The following is an 11,912-nucleotide window of genomic DNA, read 5'->3' as shown; positions in this document are numbered from 1 at the left end:
ACCAAGGGGAAGCGATCATGCTTCAAATGCGGTAAGCTTGGTCATTTTATTGCTAACTGTCCTGAAAATGATAGTGACCAGGAAAAGGGAAACAAGAGGGAAAAGAAGAAGCATTACAAGAAGGCAAAGGGCGAGGCGCATCTAGGCAAGGAGTGGGACTCGGATTGCTCCTCGTCCGACTCCGACAATGAAGGACTCGCCGCCACCGCCTTCAACAAATCAACCCTCTTCCCCAACGAGCGTCACACATGCCTTATGGCAAGGGAGAAGAAGGTATGTACTCGCAACTCTACCTATGCTTCTTCAAGTGAGGACGAATCTAGTGATGAGGATGAAGTAGATTATTCATGTTTGTTCAAGGGCTTAGATAGATCTAAGATAGACAAAATTAATGAATTAATTGATGCCTTGAATGAAAAGAATATACTTTTAGAAAAGCAAGAGGATTTGTTGTATGAAGAGCATGATAAATTTGTTGAGGCACAAAAATCCTATACTTTAGAAGTTAATAGAAATGAAATGCTTTCTTTTGAACTATCTACTTGTCATGAAACCATTTCTACTTTGAAAGGTGTCAACAATGATTTAAATGCTAAATTAGAAGTAGCAAATAAATCCAATTCTTGTGTAGAACATGTTGAAATTTGTACTAGGTGTAAAGATTTTGACATTGATGCTTGTAGTGAACACCTAGTTTCAATTTCCAAGCTTAATGATGAACTGGCTAGTCTTAATGCTCAACTTAAGACTAGCAAGAATGATTTTGATAAGCTAAAATTTGCAAGGGATGCCTACACAATTGGTAGACACCCCTCAATTAAGGATGGACTTGGCTTCAAGAGAGAAGCTAAGAACTTAACCAGCCATAAGGCTCCCATTCTCGTCAAGGAGAAAGGGAAGGCCCCTATGGCTAGTAATGTGCAAAAGAACCATGCTTTTATGTACTATGATAGGAGATATTCTAGAAATGCGTTTAGAGGTCATGATGTGTTTGATTCACATGCTTATGACTCTTATGCTATGACTGCTTCTAGTTCTCATATGCATGGTAGAAATATGTCTAGGAGAAATGCTATTCATCATGTGTCTAGAAAGAATGTTATTCATGCTCCTAGGAAAGTAGTGAATGAACCTTCTACAATTTATTGTGCTTTGAATACTTCATTTGCAATTTGTAGAAAGGATAGAAAAGTAATTGCTAGGAAGTTAGGGGCAAAATGCAAAGGTGATAAAACTTGCATTTGGGTCCCTAAGGAAATTGTGACTAACCTTGTAGGACCCAACAAGAGTTGGGTACCTAAGTCCCAAGCCTAAATTTGTCTTGCAGGTTTATGCATCCGGGGGTTCAAGCTGGATTATTGATAGCGGATGCACAAACCATATGACGGGGGAGAAGAAGATGTTCACCTCCTACGTCAAGAATAAGGATTCCCAAGATTCAATCATATTCGGTGATGGGAATCAAGGCAAGGTAAAAGGGTTAGGTAAAATTGCAATATCTAATGAGCACTCAATTTCTAATGTGTTTTTAGTTGAGTCTTTAGGATATAATTTATTATCTGTAAGTCAATTATGCAATATGGGGTATAACTGTCTATTTACAAATGTAGATGTGTCTGTCTTTAGAAGAAGTGATGGTTCACTAGCTTTTAAGGGTGTATTAGACGGCAAACTTTATTTAGTTGATTTTGCAAAAGAAGAGGCCGGTCTAGATGCATGCTTAATAGCTAAGACTAGCATGGGCTGGCTGTGGCATCGCCGCTTAGCACATGTGGGGATGAAGAACCTTCACAAACTTCTAAAGGGAGAACACGTGTTAGGTCTAACTAATGTTCAATTCGAAAAAGATAGACCTTGTGCAGCTTGTCAAGCAGGGAAACAGGTGGGAGGCTCTCATCACACCAAAAATGTGATGACAACATCAAGACCCTTGGAGATGCTGCATATGGACCTTTTTGGACCCGTCGCCTATCTGAGCATAGGAGGAAGTAAGTATGGTTTAGTTATTGTTAATGACTTTTCCCGCTTCACTTGGGTGTTCTTTTTGCAGGAAAAGTCCGAAACCCAAGGGACCCTCAAACGCTTCCTCAGGAGAGCTCAAAATGAGTTTGAGCTCAAGGTGAAGAAGATAAGGAGCGACAACGGGTCTGAGTTCAAGAACCTTCAAGTGGAGGAGTTCCTTGAAGAGGAAGGGATCAAGCACGAGTTCTCCGCTCCCTACACACCACAGCAAAATGGTGTGGTAGAGAGGAAGAACAGGACGCTCATTGACATGGCAAGGACGATGCTAGGAGAGTTCAAGACCCCCGAGTGCTTTTGGACGGAAGCCGTTAACACTGCTTGCCACGCCATCAACAGGGTCTACCTTCATCGTCTCCTCAAGAAGACGTCGTATGAGCTACTAACCGGTAACAAACCCAATGTATCGTACTTTCGTGTATTTGGGAGTAAATGCTACATTCTAGTGAAGAAGGGTAGAAATTCTAAGTTTGCTCCCAAAGCTGTAGAAGGGTTTTTGTTAGGTTATGACTCAAATACAAAGGCGTATAGAGTCTTCAACAAATCATCGGGTTTGGTTGAAGTCTCTAGCGACGTTGTATTTGATGAGACTAATGGCTCTCCAAGAGAGCAAGTTTTTGATTGTGATGATGTAGATGAAGAAGATGTTCCGAGGGCCGCTATACGGACCATGGCGATTGGAGAAGTACGGCCACAGGAACAAGATGAACGAGATCAACCTTCTTCCTCAACAATGGTGCATCCCCCAACCGAAGATGACGAACAGGTACCTCAAGTGGAGGCGCTTGATCAAGGGGGAGCACAAGATGATCATGTGATGGAGGAAGAAGCGCAACCGGCACCTCCAACCCAAGTTCGAGCGATGATTCAAAGGGATCATCCCGTCGACCAAATTCTGGGTGACATTAGCAAGGGAGTAACTACTCGATCTCGATTAGTTAATTTTTGTGAGCATTACTCTTTTGTCTCTTCTATTGAGCCTTTCAGGGTAGAGGAGGCCCTGCTAGATCCGGACTGGGTGTTGGCCATGCAGGAGGAGCTCAACAACTTCAAGAGAAATGAAGTTTGGACGCTGGTGCCTCGTCCGAAGCAAAATGTTGTGGGAACCAAGTGGGTGTTCCGCAACAAACAAGACGAGCACGGGGTGGTGACGAGAAACAAGGCTCGACTTGTGGCAAAAGGTTATGCCCAAGTCGCAGGTTTGGATTTCGAGGAGACCTTTGCTCCTGTGGCTAGGCTAGAGTCAATTCGAATCTTGCTAGCATATGCCGCTCATCATTCTTTCAGGTTGTACCAAATGGATGTGAAGAGCGCTTTCCTCAATGGGCCAATCAAGGAGGAGGTGTACGTGGAGCAACCCCCTGGCTTCGAGGATGAACGGTACCCCGACCACGTGTGTAAGCTCTCTAAGGCGCTCTATGGACTTAAGCAAGCCCCAAGAGCATGGTATGAATGCCTTAGAGACTTTTTAATTGCTAATGCTTTCAAGGTTGGGAAAGCTGATCCAACTCTTTTTACAAAGACGTGTGATGGTGATTTGTTTGTGTGTCAAATTTATGTCGATGACATAATATTTGGTTCTACTAACCAAAAGTCTTGTGAAGAGTTTAGCAGGGTGATGACGCAGAAATTCGAGATGTCGATGATGGGCGAGTTGAACTACTTCCTTGGGTTCCAAGTGAAGCAACTCAAGGACGGCACCTTCATCTCCCAAACGAAGTACACGCAAGATCTGCTAAAGCGGTTTGGGATGAAGGACGCCAAGCCCGCCAAGACTCCGATGGGGACCGACGGACACACCGACCTCAACAAAGTAGGTAAGTCCGTTGATCAAAAAGCATACCGGTCAATGATAGGATCTTTGCTTTACTTATGTGCTAGTAGACCGGATATTATGCTTAGCGTATGCATGTGTGCTAGATTTCAATCCGATCCTAAGGAGTGTCACTTAGTGGCGGTGAAGCGAATTCTTAGATATTTGGTTGCTACGCCTTGCTTCGGGCTCTGGTATCCAAAGGGGTCTACCTTTGACTTAGTTGGATACTCAGATTCCGACTATGCTGGATGTAAGGTCGATAGGAAGAGTACATCGGGGACGTGCCAATTCTTAGGAAGGTCCCTGGTGTCATGGAACTCTAAGAAACAAACCTCCGTTGCCCTATCCACCGCTGAGGCCGAGTATGTTGCCGCAGGACAGTGTTGCGCGCAACTACTTTGGATGAGGCAAACCCTCCGGGACTTTGGCTACAATCTGAGCAAAGTCCCACTCCTATGTGATAATGAGAGTGCTATCCGCATGGCGGAAAATCCTGTTGAGCACAGCCGCACAAAGCACATAGACATCCGGCATCACTTTTTGAGAGACCACCAGCAAAAGGGAGATATCGAAGTGTTTCATGTTAGCACCGAGAACCAGCTAGCCGATATCTTCACTAAGCCTCTAGATGAGAAGACCTTTTGCAGGTTGCGTAGTGAGCTCAATGTCTTAGATTCGCGGAACTTGGATTGAATTGTAGCATACATGTATTTATGCTTTTGATCATGTTCATTTTGCATTTTGTTGCTTATTGTGGTGCTTAAGTTGTACAAACACTCCCTGGACCTCACAAGTCCGTTGCAAAGTGATGCACATGTTTAGGGGGAGATGTGTTACAACTTGACCCTTTGAGACTAACCATTTGCTTGAGTTTGCTTGATTTAGTCTCGAAGGAGAATTGAAAGGGAAAAGGTGGACTTGGACCATGAAAGACTTCCACTGCACTCCGATGAGAGGGTAACTAATTCCAAGTTCATCTCATGAACTCTTATTGCCATTTGCTCTTAATTGAAGATTTTGGTGAGGCAATGGGGTTAGAAGGGCCAAGATTAATCCCGTTTTGGTGCTTGATGCCAAAGGGGGAGAAAATAAAGGCCAAAGTGATAAATGGATCAGCTACCACTTGAGAGATTTTGAAAATAGTAGAATAGAGTTTTTGTTGTGTCAAAAGCTTTTATTGTCTCTAGTGTCAAAAGTTGGCTTCTTGTGGGGAGAAGTATTGATTATGGGGGAGTTTTATGAAAAGTTTGATAAATCTCTTTTGGAATGACTCTCTTTATGCTTCAACATGTGTGTTTGACTTAGAGATAGAGATTTGAGTTTGATTTGCAAAAACAAACCAAGTGGTGGCAAAGGATGATCCATATATGCCAAAATTGAATCAAAACCAAGTTGAGTTTTTATTTGAAGTGATTTTGCACTTGTTCTAGTTGCTTTATGTGGTGTTGGCATAAATCACCAAAAAGGGGGAGATTGAAAGGGAAATGTGCCATTGGGCCATTTCTAAGTATTTTGGTGATTAAGTGCCAACACAAGTGCTTAACTGTGAATCTATGCCTATGGATGAACAAAGTGCAAATCACAAGTAAAGGTATGTTTCTAAGCCTTAGTACATTGGTTTTGTGTACTAATATATTTGTCTAAGTGTTAGAAACAGAGAAAAGAAGAAAAGGAGAATGTTGGCTGTGTACAGCCAGCAGGCTGTTTCGAGCTGGGGCACCGGACTGTCCGGTGTGCACCGGACAGTGTCCGGTGCGCCAGACCAGCACGGAGCAAACCAGCCGCTCTCGGGTTTTTCTCCGGCGACTTCGGCTAAAATTCACCGGACTGTCCGGTGTGCACCGGACTGTCCGGTGAGCCAACGGTCGGCCGGGCCAACGGTCGGCCGCGTGATCGGCGCGCGACACGTGGCCGAGCCAACGGTCGGAAAGATGCACCGGACTGTCCGGTGTGCACCGGACATGTCCGGTGCGCCAACGGTGCGCAGATCTGACTAAGACAGCAACGGTCAGATGCGCTGTTTATGGAAACAAATCGGGCACCGGACAGTGTCCGGTGTGCACCGGACTGTCCGGTGCGCCCGACGACAGAAGGCAAGGATAGCCTTCCAGATGTGTTCTCAACGGCTCCTAGCTGCCTTGGGGCTATAAAAGGGACCCCTAGGCGCATGGAGGAGGACACCAAGCATTCCTACAACTCTTCTAAGCACCAAGACATCAATCTCACGCATTCGTTTCATTGTGATAGCATATAGAGCTCTTGTGGAGTTGTGAACTCTTTGTGTTGCGTTGCGAGCTCTTGTTGCGACTTGTGTGCGTGTTGTTGCTCTGATTTTCGAGTCTTGTGTGCGTTGCTCATTCCCACCTTACTCTGTATTTCTTTGTGAACTCAATTGTAAGGGCGAGAGACTCCAAGTTGTGGAGATTCCTCGCAAACGGGAAAAGATCAAAGGAAAGAAAAACACCGTGGTATTCAAGTTGATCATTGGATCACTTGAGAGGAGTTGAGTGCAACTCTCGTCCGTTGGGACGCCACAACGTGGAGTAGGCAAGTTTTGTACTTGGCCGAACCACGGGATAACCACCGTGTCAACTCTGTGATTGCTTTCTTGTGGTTATCGTGTTTGAGTTCTCTCTAGCCACTTGGCCATACTTGTGCTAACCCTTAACAAGTTTTTGTGGCTTAAGTTTTGAACTTTTACAGGATCACCTATTCACCCCCCCTCTAGGTGCTCTCAAGTTCGGTGGTGCACCAGACAGGTCCTGTAGACTATCTGGTGCGCCTTCTGGCGCCTGCTCTGACTTCTGCGTGCGCAGGCGCGCACTGTAGCGCATTTAATGTTCTCTGCAGATGACCGTTGGCGTGAAGTAGCCGTTGCTCCGCTGGCACATCGGACAGTCCGGTGCTACACCGAATAGTCCGGTGAATTATAGCGGAGTGGCTCCTAGAATTCCCGAAGGTGGCAAGTTCGGAGTTGGGTTCCCCGGTGCACCGGACAGTCCGGTGCGCCAGACCAGGGCACACTTCGGTTGTCTTTTGTTGTCTTTGTTTGAACCCTTTCTTGCTCTTTTTATTTGTTTGTTGTGAACCTTTGGCACCTGTAGAACTTATAATCTAGAGCAAACTAGTTAGTCCAATTTATTTGTGTTGGGCAATTCAACCACCAAAATCATTTAGGAAAAAGGTGTAAGCCTATTTCCCTTTCATAAAGCCTTGAGGATGCAACAGGACCTCGAAGATAAGAAAAATGAGGTTATAACTGAAGGCTTGGAAAGTAAAATCAAAGATCATGAGGCTGCTCTTGAAAAGAAAGATTTTGTTCTTCAATCAATGGAGGGTTCATTGGCAGAGGCTCAAGCCGAAATTACCAGATTAAACAGTGAACTCCTCTTAAAGTCAGAAAACTTCGAGCAAAAAAAGAAGAATTTTGATGCGAAGCTCGAAGCCGAAGTCGAGAAGAGTTCGAATTTGCAAAAATCGTTGAAGGAGCTTCAGGACAAATGTCTAGACTTCGGCAATCAGTGCGTGCAACGGCTGAAGCAGGTCTTCAACTCAGTTGGAGCCAGTTCTGAAAAATTTGAACCTTCGGTTGAAGACCTACCAGGCACCTTCAAACATATTGAGGGCGAAGTTGATGCGCTTGACAAAGTTATAGCTGGGCACGACGACTTATGTGCCCTGCTAGCTTCTCGCGGCACAGCTGTTGCTTTCATGAAGACTGGTTGCACGCACAGGAAAATTGTAAACAGGCCAAACTTCAGCCTATCACCAGCGGATTTAACTGACATTCCTAGCCTGGCCCGAAGCATTGGAAATAGGTTTATAACACAAATCTGTACAAAGGGAGGGTGAAACTTAGCTGGTGACGAAGCTCGAAGTCATCTCAAGCTGGTATTAAACTTGTGCCTATTGCTTACCTTCTTCTGAGATTTCTATTTACCTTATACCATTTTGTTATGTATAGGATGATGAAGCCGAAGATCAATGATCCGAAGCTTGACGGATACTGATGAAGTTGCTGCAAAAAGCTCTTAGAGAAATTTTGAATTAAATTTGCAAAAAGATATTGTAATTTAGGAATCAAACACTGCTATGTAAATTTGTCCATACCTTGTAATATATTTTTACCTTTCCATCCATGTATGAACTGCTTTGATGTGGACGAAACTTGTATTTTTTGAGCCGAAGGCGAAAAACACCTTCCCTTCTTTTCGTACACAACGAAGCATAACTTTGCTTTTTTTGTATACTCGTCGAAGCCCTGTCATCAGAGCCGAAGCATCTGTTTGTATTCTATGTTATGATGATGATGATCCTACGAATGTCTAAATGAATGTGTATGAATGCGAATGAATGATGTGATGTAATCGTGCAAATGAATGTCTAGACACGCGCTTACGAAGCCACACCCAGACTTTGCATCCCCTTAGGAATGACTTTAGAGTCTTTTTCACCGTTTATTTTTCGGTGCTCACCGTTTATTTTTCGGTGTAAGTTCTGCATCCCTTTAGGAACGACTTTGGAACTTCTTCGCCTTCTATTTCGGCGGTATAAGTTCTGCATCCCCTTAGGAACGACTTTGGAACTTCTTTGCCTTCTATTTCGGCGGTATTTGGCTCTGCATTCCCTTAGGAACGACTTTTGAGCAGAAAACTTACGCTGCGCTCCCTTAGGAACGACTTTTTGTAGTTTCATCGTGCTCTGCATCCCCTTCGTGACGACTTTTGAGCTTTTCCCTGTTTTTTTCTTTTTTCTGCACTCGATGGTGCATGCTCAGATTTTACATTCTTTTTGGGGATTTTCTCTCGTGGAGCTAAATAAGAAAGACAAAATTACAAGCTATGGCCCCATTAAAAACCTTTCTCTCCCTTCGGAAAGGAAAAGGGTGCCATAGTAAATAATGAAAAAAACATTACATCAAGTTACACATAATATCGTTGAAGCTCATCCGCATTCCAAGATCTAGGAATGTCGTTGTCGTCCATATCCTTCAATCTGTAAGAACCGGGCCTCGATGAAGATACCACCAAAAAGGGTCCTTCCCACTTCAGCTGCAATTTGCCTATTGTGTCCGGATTAGCTACTCTTCGAAGCACCAAATGTCCTGGCCTAATGTTTTTCAACCGAACTTTTCTGTCCCGCCATTTTATTGTTTCGGCTTGGTATTTATTGATATTCTTCACAGCCTGAAGTCTGGTCTCTTCTATAGCATCTTTTGCTACGTGATAATAAGCTTCGTCTTCTGCCGAAGCTGCTGTTCTTATTGACCATGCTTTAGCTTCTTCTGGGGTTACTAGGTGTATGCTCGTGCGTTGCTACGGAGTCAAGATATAATGGTAAAATACATTGAGATGCGAAGTACTATGATGCCCTCTACTCTCTATATAAATCCATGGTGAAGAGGGACCTCCGCACCTGTCTTCACAGTGAAACCATGTGAAGCTCTGGCAGCTCCCGCATGAAAAGAAAGGCAGGATTCATTTTCTCAATGTCGACGGTTGACGCCTTTCTGTATCGTGTCCTCCAATGTTTCACTGTTCACTGCACTCTGCACACAGTGGACCTATTGGAAGAGATTACTGCACCATAGTCAATGGACAGTAGAGCATTGTGGATTTCTAAGCAGGACATCATGATTTCCACCTAGGCAAACAATGACACAGTGGAGCCACCAAAGCCCAGAATCCTGAAATACACAATATGGAAGGAATTTAAGATCTTTACAGAACCAGAGGAAACAAAGAGTAACAAGCTGACTTTACCATCCTGGAGCCGGGAGGCCTCCTCTTTCAAACAATACCGGGTCTGTCATAGCAGTAAGCCAGTATGTGCATCTTTCACAATAGCTGAATCAACAAAATGCTTTACCGCATAGGATTAGAGATTATCGTTCAATATCCTCCACTGCAAATCCATTACATATTGTGTTCCAGATTGATACTGCTTCAAACATTCATAGAGAAGATAGAAGATATTAATTACCCTTCCATAATAGCCAAGTACAGACTTCAAATATTGCTGGAAAAGATATTACTTGAATGAATGAACAAGTTAAAATCATATGTAAAACATTTAAAAGTAATAATGTACCTTATTGAACTGGTAGCATATATAGTCAAAGGTGATGTGTCATGGGAAATGGCGCGATCTGGTATTTTCCAAAGGACATTGGACAGTAACATAACAGCAGAGGGGTTATCACTAATGCCTCGAACCTTTGCATCCCATTCTGCCGAGGAACCAATGGCGCCATCTTGAACATATGTACATGAGATGGATGAAAGATGAAACATCACGTATACAAGGAAGCAGTCTATCAACAGACAGGGAGATGTTATTACTAAATTAAGAAGGGTAAAAAAATTTGGATGCTGAAAAAAGGGGCTAACAGTATTATCAGGACCGGGGCATTCATTTGCCAGCACTTCTGGTGATTCATACTGAACAAAGTAGTAAAAGGCATCCAATTTAAAAAGGTATAGAAGATGTTGTATAAAAAATTGAGTTTCCAGAACAAAGCTCACTTTGCATCCACAATAAAGGCAATACTGGTACTGATTACGCAACTTAGACAGTATGTTCTGCAAATCCTGCAAAACAAAACATGGCATATTAATATCTTCCTCTTTGGCAGCACTAGCACAGTTAGTAGGATTCAGAATTTACAAATTATTTTAGAACACGTCCGTTGACGTCTTTTTCATCAAGAGGCAGAATTTACAATCCATATCCATGCTACACCTCACTGTCTTCTCAGTCTACTCCTTACTTTATCCATATCCATGTTTTAGTAATCTTGAAGCCAGAAAAAACAAGGTTTACTTATTTTTCTATGTCCAAAACACAGTCTTGACGACAATGGTGCTAATATGGTTGAATAGTAATGTTCCTGATTTAACACCATGATCAGTTTTGTGTTGACTCCACTACATTATTGGGATCCCATCAAAATTCAACAGACTTCACTAAGTTCAAGTTTTGTAAATCATAACGCATAGCACAATCACATTGGGCCTGTGAGGCTGGGATGCTAAACAACGGGGCCAACATAGAACAAGGAAAAGAATGAAATTAACTACCTCTTCAGTGATCACATCCTCTTCCTCCTCTGCCCCTTTCTCCTTCTCCTCCCCCTCCGGTGCCTGTGGCTCCACCTCCCGGTTCTCCAGCTGCGCGAGTGCCCTCTCGGCCTTGCGGTAATCCCACACCACCCTCCGGCCCTTCCACTGCGTGCTCTTCCGCGCCCTTAGCTCTACTGCCATCTCCTCCTGCTGCCTACGCTCCCGCTTCGACACCTCCCGAGGCTTCTCCACCGGCGCCAGCGCCGACGTTGGAGCCAACACTGGCTCCTCCGCCCCCAGCCCTGCCCGCGAGCGGCGGATCTCGATGTCGACTGGTTCGGCGTCGGCGACAGCGCCGGCGCGGGAGTCGAGATCGTACCCCTCGGGGCAGTGGTCGTCTTGGAGCTCGGCCATGGCGGTGGGGTAGGTGGGGGATGGGGTTTTCGCTGGCGCGGGCGGCCTTTGCGGGATTGGGGGAAGCGGCGGACAGTGGGTCGTGTGGCAGCTGCGGCCGTTGCGGGCGTGCAGGATTCGCTGGCGCGGGCGTTGCGGGAGCGGTGGTTTCGCGTCGCGGGCGTGCGGGAGCGGTTGTTTCGCAGCGTGGGTGTGCAGGAGCGGTGGTTTCGCGGCGGCGTCTGGGGGCGCGTGGCGGACGGCGGGGCGTGCGGCCGTTGCGGGGCGGGACTTAGCGCGTGCGGGTAGGAGCGGGGGCAGTCTACACTGCCCCTTAATAGTTAGTAGAGATAGCTTCATCACCAAATAATAATTTGAACAGTGTAAAACCTGTTGATCTTGATATAGTTTTATTGTGGCTCCACACCACTTTAATCAACTCATCTGGCCACTTGCCTGTGTGCTGATTGAAGATTAGCTTCATTATTCTCGTCCTTATAATGTCATTTGCTCTTTCGACCAACTTGTTTGACTCCAGATGCCTAACTGATGTAAAATGAATCTTCGTGCCAATTTGATCACAGAAATCCTTGAACGTTTCGGCATCAAACTGTGTGCCATTG

The 11,912-nt window shown here is 44.8% G+C and overlaps 1 protein-coding gene across 1 annotated transcript; it reads right to left on the bottom strand.

The window, feature by feature from the left end:
- Positions 1–9,320: 9,320 nt before the first annotated feature.
- LOC103649482 (G patch domain-containing protein 11) lies at positions 9,321–11,310 on the bottom strand. Its single transcript, XM_008673744.1, has 6 exons — positions 10,915–11,310; positions 10,360–10,425; positions 10,225–10,275; positions 9,593–9,640; positions 9,489–9,521; positions 9,321–9,398 (listed from the first exon to the last, which is right to left on the bottom strand). Exons 1-6 carry the CDS (start codon positions 11,308–11,310, stop codon positions 9,321–9,323), a joined length of 672 nt encoding a protein of 223 aa, XP_008671966.1.
- Between the last annotated feature and the right edge of the window lie 602 nt (positions 11,311–11,912).

The sequence above is a fragment of the Zea mays genome, chromosome 2 (assembly GCF_902167145.1).
Source record: "Zea mays cultivar B73 chromosome 2, Zm-B73-REFERENCE-NAM-5.0, whole genome shotgun sequence".
Classification (NCBI taxonomy): Eukaryota; Viridiplantae; Streptophyta; class Magnoliopsida; order Poales; family Poaceae; genus Zea; species Zea mays.
Note: the sequence above shows the minus strand (reverse complement) of the source record. Positions and strands in the feature narration are given on the sequence as shown.

Excerpts from the sequence above, each read along its gene's own strand:
- LOC103649482 (XM_008673744.1), bottom strand. The coding sequence starts at position 11,310 with ATGGCCGAGCTCCAAGACGACCACTGCCCCGAGGGGTACGATCTCGAC. Across the intron at positions 10,276-10,359 it reads GCCTTTATTGTGGATGCAAA|TATGAATCACCAGAAGTGCT; the intron begins GTGAGCTTTGTT and ends TACTTTGTTCAG. Across the intron at positions 9,641-10,224 it reads GCCCCGGTCCTGATAATACT|ACCCGGTATTGTTTGAAAGA; the intron begins GTTAGCCCCTTT and ends CTGCTATGACAG.